This window comes from Ursus americanus, chromosome 4 (assembly GCF_024610735.1).
Source record: "Ursus americanus isolate L20-20 chromosome 4, mUrsAme1.1.p, whole genome shotgun sequence".
In the NCBI taxonomy this organism is placed as follows: domain Eukaryota; kingdom Metazoa; phylum Chordata; class Mammalia; order Carnivora; family Ursidae; genus Ursus; species Ursus americanus.
Genome location: NC_142130.1, coordinates 91,453,771 through 91,470,978, shown reverse-complemented (window position 1 = coordinate 91,470,978; position 17,208 = coordinate 91,453,771). Strand labels below are relative to the sequence as shown.

At 46.5% G+C, this 17,208-nt stretch overlaps 1 protein-coding gene across 7 annotated transcripts in view; it reads left to right on the top strand.

The window, feature by feature from the left end:
• The window catches only part of HLCS (holocarboxylase synthetase), a 208,848-nt gene that overhangs the window by 24,100 nt on the left and 167,540 nt on the right, over window positions 1-17,208 (top strand). For 6 of the 7 annotated variants that reach the window (XR_015724268.1, XM_045813556.2, XM_045813558.2 and 3 more), the window contains 3 exons: window positions 8,565-8,727; window positions 10,373-11,319; window positions 15,759-15,941. Coding sequence is in view for 6 of the 7 variants with exons in the window: in XM_045813554.2 (XP_045669510.1) it covers window positions 8,565-8,727; window positions 10,373-11,319; window positions 15,759-15,941 (1,293 nt within the window). In the remaining variant the exon portion in view is untranslated. The remainder of the gene's footprint in view (window positions 1-8,564; window positions 8,728-10,372; window positions 11,320-15,758; window positions 15,942-17,208) is intronic. The other variant, XM_045813555.2, reaches the window with a different exon arrangement.

Sequence of the window (17,208 nt, the reverse complement as noted above, 5' to 3'; positions counted from 1 at the left end):
ATGACCAGGCAGGCTCTCCCAGCAGTCACAGAGTAGAGAAGCTTGCAGACCAAGTGAAGATACGTGAATGACACAGTTCATTAAATAGTTTCGAAACATGCAGCAAGAAGCCCGTGGAGAGATCTGGGGCTAGTTTAGGATTAGGTGCCTGCAGGGGGGAAGGACTGCCTCCCCAAATCCTGGGCTCTGCAGTGTGTACACATCCTGCTCTTTGCTGCATCAGCCTTCCCTGCCAAGAGTGTGGTTACAGGGGCCAGAGAAAAGGTTAAGGCAGGGGGCTCAGCAGATGGAGGCTGTATATGGCTAGCACACACTCATTCTGTCGGGGAGACTCAGGACTTGTATGCCTGGAAGAGCTGTGTGCCAGCTCTGCTTTTCATCTGTTTCTGGGCAGACTATACGTGGGGCCCTCCCAGGCGGCTGATTCAGGGGTGACGTAACTGTTAATCCGGAGATGGCATGATTTGTGTCTTAATAATATTTAAGATTTACTAGGTCTGTCCGTGACTCTCTGACTAGGGGTAGTACTCTCTTTTGTTCTTTCCTTTTTATCTGTGTTCATTACATATATGTTCCATTGATGTCAGCGATCTTTAGCACGTCTCGTAAGTTACTAACTTGATGTATGAGTTCTGTCCACGCTGTTTGTTTGTCTTGTTCTCTACGTTGCAGAGCTGAATATTCTTCAGTAGCACAACATATGCGCAGATCACAAAAGGTTTATATGCACTCATGAAGAATTTGGGCTTTATCCTAGGGATGGTAGCTTTTGGTTAATGGGGGATCATTCGTGGAGATTGGGAATACGGCAGGAAGGGCTGGTGGAGGGGCTGCTGTAAGGAATGCAATTTTGTGCAGTGTTTTGGTCAGCTTTGCTGAAATAACAGATGACCCTAGCATCTCATGGGCTTGTAACAGCAAATCTTGGTTTCTTGCTCCCCTTATGTGTAGGCTTAGCTCGTTCGCTGCTGCTGTTTCAAGCTATGACTCTGCTCTGGGCTCTGCTCCGTGCGTCTTTCTCCTGCAGGGACCCCGGCTGAAGGAGCATGTCCATCTCAGGACATGCCATTCACGCACAGAGGGGAGGAACAGGGGCTGGCAGAAACTCAGCATAGTATATTGTTTGTCCTGTACGATGTGGTGCAAGTGACATTCTGGGACTTCCAAGGCTAGATCGTAAGACACTTGGCAGCTTCTGCCTGGGCTCTTGGAACTCAGCTCCCTTGCTGCCAAGCGAGGATGCTCCAGCTGGTGGGCAGCTCTAACTTGCCAGCTGTGTGAGGGAGCCATCCTGGAAGTAGATCATCTGGCCCAGTCGAGGCACCCTGGCTTCATGCAGCAGAGTTGAACTGTCCCTGCCAAGTCCTGCCCACATTTGAGACTGAGCAAAATAAATCAGTAGCTTAAGCCACTAAATTTTGGGGTGGTTTGTTACATTGCACTGGGTAATGAGAACACTTGGAATGTCTTTTTTTTTTTTTTAAGATTTATTTATTTATTTACCTAGAGAATGAGCAAGAGCGAGAGCGAGCGAGAGAGACAGAGAGTGTGTGCACTAGCTGGGGGAGGGGCAGAGGGAGAGGGAGAAGTAGACTCCCCACTGAAGAGGGAGCGACATGGGGCTCGATGCCAGGACGCTGGGATCATGACCTGAACTGAAGGCAGACGCCCAACCAACTGAACACCCAGGTGCGCCACACTTGGGATGTCTTTTAAAACTTCCGCTCTTCCTCAGTTTACCAGCATTGGTGGGATGGGCATGGGAAGTGGTCAGTGAGCAGATGGGGAGGCTAAGGCAGTACACCTTGGACAGGGGGCCTCGTGGGCTTATGGGACATCTCCAGGACCCGAGTAAGGTAGAAAGGCTGTGACAACAAGGGTACTTCTCTCGTTTTCTGACTCACCGAGGCACTCAGAAAATTAAGGTCCCTGGAACCCTCTTTTCCTGGGGTGTCTAGTCAGTCCCGGTTTTGCAGCATGACGTGGTTTCACCCGCCAGCTTATCATGTCAGCTCTTGCTCGCTAGGCAGTTGTGACGTCCCTTGTACTGTCACTTGATTTTCCAACACCCTTCTCCTGAAAGCGCCGTAGGGCACATCATCTCTTCAAATACTAGAGCGCGAGGATGAAGTTTGTAGCCGTCCTTTGTCCTCCGTGCTTCCAAAGCTGTAGGCCACAGCGGTCACGTCCTGCCTTTACTCTCCGAGCTTCACATGCCTCCCATCTCTGTGTGTCTCACACCTTCATCCGGTTTATCACTGGAAATTTTATTTTATTTTTATTTTATTTTATTTTTTTTTTTTTAAAGATTTTATTTATTTATGTGACAGAGAGACAGCCAGCGAGAGAGGGAACACAGCAGGGGGAGTGGGAGAGGAAGAAGCAGGCTCACAGCGGAAGAGCCTGATGTGGGACTCGATCCCGGATCGCCAGGATCACGCCCTGAGCCGAAGGCAGACGCTTTAACGACTGCGCCACCCAGGCGCCCCTGTCACTGGAAATTTTAAAAGCCTAGTGTGTGATGAAGCTGGTGTGGGAGAATGTTGGTGTTGCAGTAGCAACATCTGGTGTCTGACTGCAGAACAGATGTTTTAGTTTAAACTGAACTCGTTTTAGTTGGGGTTCTTCAGAGAAGCCAAGCCAGCAGGGGGTGTGTGTGCGTGCATATATGTACATGTGTGTACACACACACACACACACATACACACATATGTAAGGGAAGGAGGGAGGCAGGTGGCAGGGAGAGAGAGACAGAAACATTTATTTTAAGGAATTGGCTCACCTGATTGTGGGGTCTGCAGGTCCAGAATTTGCAGGGCCGGCCAAGAGGTGGGACACCCAGGGAAGAGTAGGTGTGGCTGCTTGAGTCAGGTCATCGGGGGGCCGAATTCCTTCTTCCTTGGGGGACCTCAGTCTTCTTCTCAGAAGGTCTTCAACTGGTTGGATGAAGCCTCCTCACATTATGGCAAATAATCTGCTGTACTCAAAGTCCACTGATTTGTTTACTTGTTTATAAAAGATTTATTTATTTATTTGAGAGAGCTCGCTCGCACATGAGCAGGGGGAGGGGCAGGGGGGGGAGAGAGAATCCTCAAGCAGAGTCCCCACTGAGCACGGAGTCCAATGCGGGGCTTGATCCCAGGACCCTGAGATCACGACCTGAGCCAAAATCAAGAGTGGGACACGCAACCCACTGAGCCACCCAGGAGACACCCAAGTCCACTGATTTAAATGTTACTCACATCTAGGGGCGCCTGGGTGGCTCAGTCGGTTGGGCCTCCAACTCTTGAGTTTTGCTCAGGTCATGATCTCGGGGTAGTGAGATGGAGCCCTGGGTCGGGCTCCCTCTGGCTGTGGAGCCTGCTTGAGATTCTCTCTTTCCTTCTCCGTCTACCCCTTCCTCCTCCCTCTCTTAAAAAAAAATGTTAATCACATCTAAAAAAATCCTTCAGGGTCACATCTGGACTGAAAGTTGGCCACAGATCTGGGTACCGTGGCCGAGCTGAGTTGACAGATCAAATGAACCATCCCCTGGTTGACCATCAACTGGCTGTTGAGATGTCTGTCCCCACATTTGCTGCAGAACTTCACCCCCCACATGCTGCTGGCAGCCTTGGGAAGGACAGTTCGCTGAAGAGCCACCCCTGAGAATGTAATCTAGTGCCCCTTGGCCCCGGGCCTTCCTCGTGGGCGTGTGTTGAGTACAGCAGGTAACATGGAAAGGATTTCTGCCAGGAAATCCCTTTGTTGAGGGCTGACCGGGGCTTCCTCTGCTTTGATCTTCAGGAGTAAGCCTTTGGTTTGACAGTCCCCTTTCTTTCTGGATCCCTTTGTTTCCACCTTGAAGTGCAAACTGGCAGCGCCCTGCTTGCTTTTAGACAAACACTGCGGGATGCATGGGTGACAGCCTGGCTTCGCTTTGATGGAGGACACGGTGCAGCTTGGGGAGTTTGCACGGTCTGGGGCTCATGGACCACGTTTCTGCAAAGAGGAAATGCACTTAGGTGAGGAAGCAGCTGGCTGAGTTGAGAAACCTGATCAGGGACGTGTGTGTATGGTTTTCTGGCCGCTTCCTGTCCTTCCCCGGGCTTCATTCATCTCCCGAGTCTGTCCTCCTTCAGGGGTGTCCGAGAATTTAAGTATTGGCTCCTTTTACACTAAATGCTTACTTTGACGCCTCGCTCCACACCCGGGCCCGCTCCAGCACGGTGCTCAGTCAGCGTTTGGACAACCGCACTCTGGGCCGGGTCTCCCCTGGCCGAGTACCTCTCCTCAGGCGGGGATTGCCAGCGACGCCCTAGAACAAAGACGCCGTTAGCTTCTCGCGGGCGGTTGTGCTGTTCCTTTTCACGTTTCCCGTTCTCCCTCATCTGCAAAGTCAGCTCTCGCCGAGGCCAGAGTTTATCTTCTCATCTTCCTGGGCTGACATCCTTCCTCCGTTCTCAGAGCTGGCAATCAGCTAAATATTTGCTCGAGTTGTCAGCTTCTGCTCTCATCCCGGATCAAAGGTGTCGGATTTGAAACGCGGAGTCCCGCTGAGACGCTGGTCAGGGGAATGCTGCTCACTCTGGCTGCAGGTCTGGTGGGAGGTGGAGAAGTCGGTGACCAGGTGGAGGGAAGGCTACCCATAGAGCTAAAAGAAAATGCCGAGGGTTCTCTTTCTCCAAGTATTCTAGACCTGTTAGTGGGTTTCAAGCTTTTGACTATAAAGATTTGCATTTATTGAGTGTTTCCCAGCTTTTTAAATGGCTTCTTGAACGAGGAACATTAGATTCAATTTGAATTCTGCTTCAGGAGAGAAATGAAATAGTAAGGAATGAGATTTTGTGGGATAGGGTTCACCCTTGGAGGGCCACAAGCCCTTGGGATACCTCGAACTTTTTTCACCCACCCCCTTGAGCCTCAGACCAGTTTTTGCCCACTCGGGGTATATGGTCCCCTCTGAGAATACCTGCTTTAGGACTCCATGTTTAGAATAGTAAGAGGGCCCCTCTATGGACCAGGCACTTTGCACATTACTCCTATTTATCTCTCCCAGTAACCTTGTGAGGTGGGTAATCTTACCATTTCCACCTTACAGACAGGAAACCCAAGCACAGAGAATTTGAGTGACTTGCTTGGGTCACACAGCTATAAGCCAGAGGAGCCAGGAATCAATTCAGGGCGTTGGGCTCTGGAGTCCTCCCACTGTCTAGGCTGTCCTGGAGTACTGTGGGAATAAGCAAAGTGCCTTGATTCTTTTCTTTTTTCTTTTTAAAATTGACATATAATTCATATCCCATAAACCTCATCCTTTTGAAGTATACAACTACAATTCAGTGGTTGTGCAGTCACCTCTGTCTAATGCCATTTTCATCGTCCCAAAAAGAAACACGTATCCGTCAGTGGCCACTTTCCACTTCCGCATTCCCTGCCCTGGCAACCGCTAATCTACTCGCTAACTCTTTAGATTTGTCTGTTTTGGGTATTTCATATAAATAGAATCATGTAATATGGGACCTTTCATTATTGGCTTCCTTCACTTAGCATAATGTATTCAAGATTCATCTACGTTGTGACATGAGTCAGTATTTCATTCTTTTTCATGGCGGAATAATACTCCATTGTATGGATCTATACATTTTATTTATCCCTTCATCTGTTGATAGACTTTTGGGTTGTTTCCACTCTTTGGTTATTATGAATAATGCTGCTATGAACATCTTTATACAACTTTTGTGTGTGGACATAATATTTTCAGTTCTTTTAGTTATATACCTAGGAGTGCAATTGCTGGGTCACTTGGTAATTGTGTGTTTAACTTTTCTTTCTTTCTTTTTTTTAAAAGATTTTATTTATTTTAGAGATACAGAGAGACAGAGAGTGGGGGTAGGAACAGAGGGAAAAGGACAAGCAGATTCTGTGCTGAGCACAGAGCCTAACATGGGGCTTGATCCCTTGACCCTGAGATCATGACCTGAGCTGAAATCAAGAGTTAGATGCTCAACTGACCCAACTCCCCCAGGCACCCCTGTGTTTAGCTTTTTGGAGAACTGTCAAACTCTTTTCCAAAGAGGCTGCACCATTTTGTATTTCCACCAGCAGTGTAGTAGGGTTCTGATTTCTCAGCATCCTCAAGAACACTTGTTAGAATCCATCCTTTTGATTATATCCATCCCAGTAGAGGTGAAGTATCTCATTGTGGTTTTGATTTGTGTTTCCCTAATGACTAATCAGGGATGTTGTTCATCTTTTCAAGTGCTTGTTGCCATTTGTGTATTTTCTTTGGAGAAATGTCTCTTTAGATCCTTTGTCCATTTTTTAAAAGATTTTATTCATTTATTTGAGAGAGAGAGAGAGAGCACCAGTAGCGGGGAGGGGCAGAGAGAGAGGGAGAAGCGGGCTCCCCACTGCAGGGCTCAGTCGCAGGACCCTGAGATCTTGACCTGAGCCGAAGACAGACACTTAACCAACTGAGGCACCCAGGCAGCCCCCTTTGTTCATTTTTAAATTGGGTATTTTGTCTTTATTGTTGTGGAAGTTTTTTCTTTCTATATTTTTATACATTGTGGATACAAGTCTTTTATCAGATTATGTGATTTGCAAATATTTTCTCCCATTTTGTGGATTGTCTTTCCACTGTCTCGAAGCTATTCTTTGAAGCACAAAGATTTTGATGAAGTCCCATTTATCTGTTTTTTTCTTTTGTTGCTTGTACTTTTGGTGTCCTATCTGAGAAACCATTGCCTCATCCAAGGTCATGACAATTTACACCTGTATTCTTCTAAGAATTTTGTAGTTTTAGCTCGTATATGGAGGATTTGACCCAGTTTTTAGTTGATTTTTGTACCTGGTGTAAATGGCGTGAGGTAGGGGGTCTATCTTCATTCTTTTGCATATAGATATCCCATGTACGAGCACTGTCTGTTGAAAAAATTGTTCTTTCCCCATTGAATTGTCTTGGCAACCTCATCCAAAATCAATTGCCTGTAGGTGTATGTGTTTGTTTCTGTGCTCTCAGTTCCATTCCATTGATCTGTATTTCTGTCCTTAGGCCAGTTGGACCTTGACTTTTGAACCCCATGTTTCCTGGGTGAGCAAGTTCCCTCAAGGCAGAGGTGGCTTGGCTTGTGGGAATTCCCCTTCCCTCTGTAGGGTCGGGATTTGCCGCAGCGTTGGGCTGGCATGCTTCAATTATCTAGTTGTTTCTTCAGTCCTTTACAGATAATGTTTTATTGATGCTATCCAGCACTTTCTCATTGTTTTCAGCAAAAGTTAGTTCTAAAAAACTAACCTATCTATATAAAAAATGGAATTCAAAATTATTTATCTCCGATTATAAAATTTGGGGCAGTGTATCCCTGAGATAATTTGTTTTGGGAAAGAGGAAAATTCTTCATGGCATCTTAAAAAAGGACCACTCTATTCACTTGCTTTTAAAGCCAGATTCATAATAGCTAGTAATCGAGGGTTTCATCAGTTGAGCACTTTGCTGTCCCAGGGTTTCTGCTGGGGGCATTGTATACTCTTGACTCTCGTTAACACAGCAAACCTATGAGATGACTGGTATTCACATCATTATTCCTGTTTTATGAATGAGGAAGCTGGGATTCCAAATGTTTTGAGACTTGCCTGAGGACACACAGCAAAGATGAACCCAGTTTGACCCAGACCCAGGTCCTCGACTCCAGAGCCAGGCTCCTAGACTCCCCCTCCTTCAGGGCTCCCCTTCTCCTCGTCCCTGGTTCACATTCTTCTTTTAGAAAAACTGGAACTTGTCAAAGACTGAGTTTTTTCTGCGTTCATTTCCCTGTCCCCCTTGTGGGAATGTGAGCTGGGACAGACAGGAGCTCTCCAGAGGGTCCTTGACAGTTGTTTCTGGTTGTAGGAATCTAGGGGAAGCCCCATGTAGAACTGCGGCCGCAGAGAGTCTGAGCATGAGAGAGAGTGCGGTGCCCAGGACGGGGAGTGCTCACGTGTGCCTGGGGGACTCTGGGGCAGTTGGTCTCAGACCACACTACAGCAGAGCTGGTCTACAGGTTACGTTATAAATCACTGGGTATTGTGGACCTGTTGCTTTCTCCTATTTCCTGTTACTAAAGGGCACAGTGACGTATTTCCATGTCTGGAAAATGGCTCTTTCCCCTTTCAGCTCCTTGAAAAGTGGTGGAGATTTCAATTGCTTTTAAAAGAGAGGGCTGAGGTAATTGGGTGATGGGCATTAAGGAGGGCACGTGATGTGATGAGCACTGGGTGTTACATGCAGCTGATAAATTATTGAACACGACATCCGAAACTAATGATGTACTACGTGTTGGCTAATTGAACTTAAATAAAAAATTTAAAAAAAAAAGAAAAAAGAAAAGAGTGGGTTGTATTTACTGTTTTGGAAGCCCTGTTGTCAGGTAGAAACAAGAATGTTGGAGCCAGAACATCTTTGATGTTAATAAAATGCAATATCCAGTAATTCATTACGTTTGACTGTAATTTAGGGGTGGGAGCTGAAGGGAAAAGTATCTGCTTATTTTAGAGAAGAACAATCTCACCGTCTTTTTCTTCCTCCTCCCGCGCCCGTGTTTTCTCAGATTGTGAAGTGGTCCGACTGCTGTTTGCCATTAGCTTGCAGACCTGGGGATCCTTATCAATTAATTGCTGAAGCAAGCGTGGATGACTTCAGCAAGCTGGGGGTGGCGTTCATGGAAGATAGACTCCAGATGGCGGATGGATTGGTACCTCAAAAGATTGTTTGTAAGTGACTTTAGAAATGTTTCCATCAGGGGTGCCTGGCTGGCTCGCTCAGAAGAGCAGGCAATTCGTGATCTCTGGGTTGTGAGTTTGAGCCCCATGTTGGGTGTAGAGATTACTACACCCTTATAAATAATAAATAAAAACTTAAAAAAAAAAAAGAAATGTTTCTATTATAGCAGGAGACCATTGGTTATTAGCTTAAGGATTGTTGAACCCTCTTGTTCGATGTGGCTTAAGGCAAATGCTTATCTTCAGTTTAATGCAGTCAACAGGTTGGATATAATTGTAACAGTATGAGATTCATACACGTGTTAGGTTTTTTTGAGACCCTTATTGATAGTGCTTTTGAAATTCTTTTTTTTTTTTTTTTTAAGTGGGCTCCGTGCTGGGCCCAACATGGGGCTTGAACTCACGACCCTGAGATCAAGACCTGAACCAAGATCAAGAGTCAGACCCTTACCCAACCGAGCCACCCAGGCACCCCAGTGCTTTTAAAATTTTTTTTTTTAAGATTTTATTTATTCATTTGACAGAGAGAGACAGTGAGAGAGGGAACACCAGCAGGGGGAGCGGGAGAGGGAGAAGCAGGCTGAGCAGGGAGCCTGACGCGGGCTCGATCCCAAGTTCCTGGGATCATGACCTGAGTCGAAGGCAGACGCCTAATGGCTGAGCTACCCAGGCGCCCCTGCTTTTAAAATTCTTAAACAAGGATTTTCCATAATTGCATTATCCACAAGATGGCGTGCATATAATATTTGTTTCCCACAATCTGAAAAGTATAACAAATTTCTAGACTACAGTTTGGCTGAATGGAAAGTATAACCATGTTTCTACAAAGTTCTAATTCTAAGAGTTTTTTACTTAAAAAAATATATGTCAGTATTTCGGGATACATCCTTTTTTCAGGAAACATGCGAAATATTCTTTCTTAATTATGTTTAAAAATTGAGTTTCTATGTCCATGAAAATCTTCATTTGTAGCTTGAGCAAATGAGTGCTACTGGCTCTGGAAATCCTTGTAAATCATTTAATTTCCCCATTTGGCATGTGCACATGCCCATACGATGTCAGATGCATAGCAAGTCCTCCATAAATGTTTTTCGAATCAGCGATTATAAACTTCTATTCCAGTCCTGAGATAGAAGATACTGGAAGGACCCTTTTCCCCCATTGATCCTATGAAGTGTCCTGAGAGCACCTTCTGCTTGGGGTATGCCTGGGTACACTAGATATGTGCCTTTTGTTTCTCGGTTTCATTATCTTATAGGAGACTGACACCCAAGAAATCGGTTCTGTAAGTAAGTAGGCACAATTACCTCTCTGAATCCCACTTTGTTCACCAACCGATAAGGGGATCTGGGGCTTCCAGATTCACAAGGTAAAGGTGTTGTAGAAATGTGGGATTTGGGATTTCACCCTCGGGAAGGTCGGGCGCACCCTCCCCGCAGGTGGCAGCAGTGCCGTGGTTCCAGTGGGTTCCAGTGGGTTCCAGTGGATGCCGCAGACTTGAGGCAGGGCTGCAGGTGGGGGCCGGCGGGCGGGCTGCCCTGCAGGAGTCATGGAGTGCAGAGAGCACCGTGAGGTTTTGAACTGAGCTGCGTGACAAACCAGAAGGGCTGATGATTGTCTTTTGTTCGTGTTTTAGCCGTGCACTTGCAGGACCATACTCTGAAGGCACTGGAGGATCAGCCAGCTAACAAGCAAGCCCAGATCCTACCACAGAGTCCTGAACCTTCCGCTGAGAGTAAGCCTGAGCCAGACGTTATGGAGCATGTTGGTAGAGATGACCCCAAGGTTCTTGGTGCACAACCCATACCAGGGAAAGGGGGTGCCTCTGGCAGCGAGCCTGCCGAGGAGGGTGACAGAGGAGTAGGCTCCGTCGAGCACTGTCCGCTCCATCTGTCTAGTTGCCATGAGTGTCTGGAGCTTGAGAATAGCACCATCGAATCTGTGATGTTTGCATCTGCAGAGAACATTCCAGATCTTCCCTACGATCACAGTGGCAGTTCGGAGGATGTTGCTGATGATATCCGCCTGGAGAGAGAAGGGAGGAGGGTCAACATCACGGGAAAGGCCCCCAACATCCTCTTCTACGTGGGCTCTGCCCCCCAGGAAGCCCTGGACAGGTTCCAGGAGGTCCGGTTGGTTCTGGCTGACTGTGTGGACACCGACAGCTATACGCTCTACCACCTGTCACGGGAAAGTGCTCTCAGAGACCCGTGGTCAGACAACTGTCTGCTGTTGGTCATTGCCACCCAGGAGGCTATTCCCGAAGACCTTTCCCAGAAGTTCATGGCCTACCTTTCTCAGGGAGGGAAAGTGTTAGGCCTGTGTTCGTCCTTCAGATTTGCTGGCTTCCAGGTGACGAGCAAGAGTGTGCTCAAGGAAACAGTCCAGAACTTGGTTTTCTCCAAGGCTGACCAGACCCAGGTGAAGCTCAGCGTCCTGAGCAGTGGCTACGTTTTTGAGGAAGACCCTGGGGAGCGGCTCAGCCTGGGCAAGCTCAAGGGTCACCTGGAGAATGAGGACCAGGACAGGCTGATAGTACAAGTGCCTTTTGGAACGCACGGAGGAGAAGCTGTTCTTTGCCAGGTATGGAGGCTGGCATCGCGTAGGGATCTTTGGGGATCTTTGGCAGAGAGTATCCTCTTTGAGGCTGAACACCAAAAGGGTCAAGAGGCTGTGCTCTGTGGGTACTTTTGATCCTTGGCTGGGGACTTTTTGCTGATGCTGAGTACGTTTAGATGAGGGCTTTCCTGTCATATGGATGTCCCATTTCACCAAAACACGCGGTGCAGGAACGAAGCAGAAGGTGTCATGGCTGATGTAATGACTACTGGTTAACTGAGGATTGGTCAGAAAATTCTTTTTCGTTTTGATCTGTACTGGTAATAATCTTTCCAAAATACATTAGTCTACTCTTTTGTCTCAAAGCACACTGTGGTCAGTATAATTGACCCTTTTAGTTAATGTAGGGAGTTGAGTGCCTTGGGCTGCTGATTTTCGGTGTTAATAACCCTCACATCACAACATTGTAGTTGATGTCAGGGGTTGTGTGAATGTTAACTCCGGGGGTAGTGAGTGTTGAAAACTTCTCAAATCCTCATTTCTTTTATGATTTTGTCACTCTTCAAATCTAAGTGCTGAGAACGATTTCAGATAGAATATTGAAGTGATTTAGATTTATGGCACATTAATACAGCTGACCCTTGAATAATATGGCTTTGAACTTCATGGGTCCACTTGTGTGGAATTTTTTGGCTAAATACAGTACACTGTAAATGTATTCTCTGTTCCTTATGATTTTCTTAGTAATAGTTTCCTGCAGCTTACTTTATTGTAAGACTAGAGTATATGATACGTATAATGTACAGAATATGTGTGAATTGACTGTTCATGTTACCGGTAAGGCTTCCAGTCAACACTAGGCTGTTAGTTAAGTTTTTGGAGAGTTGGAAGTTATATGCAGGTTTTCGACCGCACGGTGAGGTCAGTGACCCTTGCCCCCACATTGTTCAATGGTCGGCTCTATACAGGTAAGGAAAAAGTGGGAAGGAAGAAGGTAGGATGTGCTACAACCCCCCCCCTTCCCAAAATCTTTGGCTCATCTGCTGACTTTTTCCCCACTTTCTTTCTCCTTTTTTGTTTGTTTAAGCAGATGGAAGCAGGATAGACTGTTTCCAAATTCCTGATCATTGACTGCAAACTTTTTAATAGCTCAGGGCAGAAAGTTTTTGTTAGAGTTAGATGAACCCTTGTCCCTAAGGATTTGTTATCTAATGAGAAGGTTAAGTAGATGTAGATATTTTGCCCAAAATAGTTCCCAGGGTGCGTGCAACAGATTTTGTTTTATTACAGGGATCTTTTTATTGAGTTGGAGAATCATTTCCTTTTTTTTGTTGTTGATTTTCATTTCATATGCTGTCCTAGGAGCTAAGTCTCTTGGCTTTTCTGACCAAACATTCTTTAAGGGGTCATAAATTTGTTTCTTTACTATTCCAAAGCCCACTCATTTGTTCTAAAGGTAATGCTCAGGCAAAGATGCATATAATTAAGAAATCTGGACAGCAGGATAGATGAATGCATACAAGCCAAGCAGGTTTCACGTAGGCTGCAAAGCACATGAATTAGTTCGGAGGCCTAATAAATGTTCCTCTTATCTTTTTCTCTGCAAAGATGGTAACTATAGCAACTGTGCATTCTCAGAAAATCCACTTAAAAACTCGACTTCCTAGAGCTGTATTTCAGTTTTGAATAGTGACTTTTACCACCCCTGTGCACAGACTTGTACTAGAAAATTGATTCGGCACTGCTGTGATCCATTTCTGAGTGACATGGCAACTCCACTTGCCACACCATTTAAATTGACCCCGCTGTCATAAAATTTGATACTGCCTGCATTGCTCTAGGAAAAAAAAAAAAAGGCAATACGATGCAGCTTCAAAAATCAGATTCAGAGGATTAGAATGTCATTTTTGATTTTAAATGACTTCCAGTCTCTGTGTGACAGGGTCACTGCTTTCTGCTGAGACCTGTGTCACTACAATACCTCGCCGCCGAGGGCAGCCAATAAATGTTATCGCGGGCTGGTTAGTTTCCTCTTTCCCTGGTCAGTTTCATAGTCTTCATCTCTAATAAATCGAGTAATGATGTAACCCAGTAAGAGGGGGCAAAGCACTTCAGGGGCACACCACAGCCGCGCAGTAGGTGGCAGTCTCACGGCCAAGGAGCTGTATATGGACGCCTTTACCGTTCATCACGAGGAAAAAGGACATTTTCATGTGCTTGCTGTAACGATCAGGTTTGCAGGGGAAATTTAAGGCTGTGGATTAATGCTGACATTGGATTATCAAATGGACCAGGACTGTGGCGTGAAGTTGCCCAAATGGATTTAAAAATATTTTATTTCCTTATTTAGCGTAGCACATGGCAGGAGTGGTCTGGTTTTTTGAGCAGAGTTTCTCAGCCCCAGCACTGCTGACATTTTAGGCAGATCCCGTTCTGTGGTGGAGTCGTCCCGTCCCGTGCATTGTAGGGTGTTAACAGTGCTACCCACTAGATGCCAGTAGCAAACCGCTGCCCCCCCACCCCCGTTTGTGATTGGAGATGTTTTAGTTCCAAAAGCCTTAATTTTAGAAGAAGTCAAGGTATAGAAATGGACTCATCAGTATAGTAACAGTATTATAGCCAGAGGCGAGATGTGTGTTGGGTCCCACGGAGCTCCAGGAGTGCAAGTCCAGAAGCACACGCTCTCTGACCTGTGAACTGAGGTGTGGAGCCAGAGGAGGTCTCTCTTCTTGCTTCCGTTGTCGAAGCAGCTACTGTTGAAGCCCACAAAAGCACTCCTCTCACGCTGTCCTTTCTCTCACCTCCTGGAGCTCTGGAGGCCTGCTTGTGCGGCAAGCCTTCCTTTTCCTCCTTGGCCTGGCTCCTGTGTGGCTGTGAGTTCAGCACACCTCGCTGCGGCTGCTTCCTGGGTCTTCTGTGTATTCTCCAGCCTGGGGTGTCCGTGTGCCATTCGTCATGCTCACGCCCTCCCCTCTGGGCCCAGGTCCGGGGAGAACGTGGCTCATTTTATTCCTGCCACCTGGAAGGGGTCATCTCCAGGAGAGCCACTGGCTTTGTCCACTGGAGAGGAGAGGCCACCTTTAGGGAGAGGACGCAGGGACGAAGGAGACTCGGATTCGGATACCTTGACTGATTTCACTTGTCTCCCTCCGCCTCTCTCCGTGGCTGTTTGGGGGACAGACTCACTCCTGCTCCTGGCCGACAGGAGCAGCCCTCGGCTGGCCCACCGTAGCATGGGGCTGTGCTGGACTGTCTCTCCACACTGTTTCAGATTGGCATCAACTTTGCACAGTTGGACCATTTTGGACAGTATATTTGGACAGTATTTTTGACTTGATTAAGTCTTTGGTGGGAATTGAGAGTTATTACATTGCTCAAAGGCTGGCACCTTGCTTTTTATTTTCATCATGCTCCTCTAATATCCGGTCAGGAGCTCTGCATACAACAGAAATCCACAGCTCATCCCTGGCAAAGGCAAAATAAAATAAAGCAAATATGCTTAGGTTTCTCAATATTCTGGCACCGTCCAAGGCTCTAATGGCCAGTTAAGATCTGCCCTCAAGAGGACCAGAAGTTCTAGTCTGTTCCTTCAAACCAAGACACAGACCATTTGTTGATCGGTGGGGCTGTTTTATTTATTGTTATTTAAAAAGATTTTCTTTATTTATTAGAGAGAGAGAGAGAGCGCAAACGAGTAGGGGGAGGGGCAGAAGGATAAGCAGAGTCCCGCTGAGCAGGGAGCCCGATGTAGGGCTTGGTCCCAGAAACCCCAAGATCGTGACCTGAGCTGAAGGCAGATGCTTAACTGACTGAGCCACCCAGGTGCCTCTAGGTGGGGCTGTTGTAATTTTAAGTGAATGGCAAAGCCTGAACTAGATAGATGAAGCCCTGAATCTTAAATTCAATCCAGGTGAAGGGAGGTGGTGGGGCGGGGCTCTCTGGGGTCCCCCAAGCCCCACTTCTTCTATTTGAATGCCTGCAGACACTCTCACAATGGTGAGTGAGGCTCCTCTCCTTCCTGGTGGTGTTTCTCGGTGGTTATGACTAACAGGTAGAGTGAGAGTTTCCACGCGACCTATTGTGCCTCCCGGAGTTCAGTAACCACTTTAGTTGGCTTCTCAGCACAGTCCCATTTCTAAGTGTTTAGTAATCAAGTTAGGCAACTTGCCCAAGGTCCCCCAACGGGTTAGTGACACAAGTCGGGACCTGGGCAGGGTCTGATTACCATCCAGGCTCGTTTACGCACCGCCTTTCCGCCCGACCGCCACGACTTCAGTCGGCTCCTTTGACTCTTTTTACGGCTTGTCGTGACTCCAAATGGTCAAGTTCAACGTCTATATACCGTTGATCTTCACAGGGGTTTCTCTTGGGGTTTTCCGAAATGCTGGTAAAGACACTGTTTCTCCTACGGTCGGCAAGGGCCCCCGATTTAGGGTTTACGAAGCGGTGTCTTTCTCCCTCAGGCGCACTTAGAACTACCTCCCGGTTCTTCCGTGGTGCAAGCCCGAGAAGATTTCGATCTGCTCAAATCAAGCAACTCTAGAAGATACGAAGTCCTTCGGGAGATCCTGACGACGCTCGGCCTGAACTGTGACATAAGACAAGCTCCTGCCTTAACGCCTCTTCACCTGCTGCCGGCCGCTGAGGTGAGTGTGTGCTCGGCGGGGAAGGGGCCGCCTCGGTCGCCTTTCTTCCGAACGGTGCCCCGGTTCCTCCTCAGTGGTCTTGATTTTGATGTCTTTTTTATTTAGACCTCAGGTTTGGGAACGGTCTTAAAGATGCCCAAGTGTAGCTGATATTTTTGGTGTTTGTATGTAAGGGGGGGAGGGAAGACTGTTGGCGTTTAGAAGGTGTTGTGTCTTAAAGGTCACGGCCTGTCCGCTTTAAGGGGGCGGAGGGTCACTCTTTTATGTGTCAAGAGTGCATTTGGAAACCACAGTTCATTCATTTGGGATTAAAAAGCTTTGTTTTGATCCGGGCCTTTCTCAGGGAATATGTGGATGGGAAAAATCCCAAGTTCTGTATCATTCATGCTGATGCCATCTTGTGGCACAAGAGGCTCTGCAGTTCGTTTCGGTCGCCCAGTCGTGTCTAAGAGGAAAATGCCCGCAGAGCTGGGAATGTGTTCAGGAATTTTCCTGGGCTTTTGTCTGCCTTTGATGCCTGTGGTTGTTACCTGGGTTGGGCAGGTTGCCACATTCTGTAGGGGTGTCTCCTCCTGCTAACCCCTTGGCTTTGCCAAGCTGTCAATTTCTTACTAATTGTGGCAAATTATTTGGAGGTCTTTTTCCCGTCTCCCCTACACAGGGAAATTTGTGAGTGTAGTGATATGACCATGTAGTTTCAGCAAATGCCTGAAAGTCCAGGTGACTCTACCCACCAAACTTACCTGCTTTCCCTCGAAAAGAACAAAGTATACCTCCTACCTTAACATTTTTAAAAGAGAAGGAACTCCCTTTTGGGTTATACTCTATCCCTTGGCAAACTTAGTTTTCGGAGGAGAGTGGAGCTGTGGGTTATCTGGGTGGGATGTGCTCACTTGGAGAAGACAGCTATAAACTCCACGCACATATAAGATTAGGATACCTCATAGGATTATATGAGGGTTGCAAGAAACAATTATGTGAAGGTTTTGTGTAAATTATATTATTTAAAAGACAGTCCAATTATTAATATTATTGGATTGTTTGGAGTTTTAATAAGTTACATGTGTATAATGTCCCTAAAAGTGCCTGGTATCTAGTCTAAAAAGATGCTGGATCATGTTTTAAATTTTAAAAATGAATGAAATTGCAATGGATGATTTTTTTCCATTTAAGAAACATTCTTTTATTGCATTTTCATTATGGTTTTTAGCCAGTTTGCATTCTTCTTATTTTATTTTTTTATTAAAAAAATTTTTTTAAGTTTGTT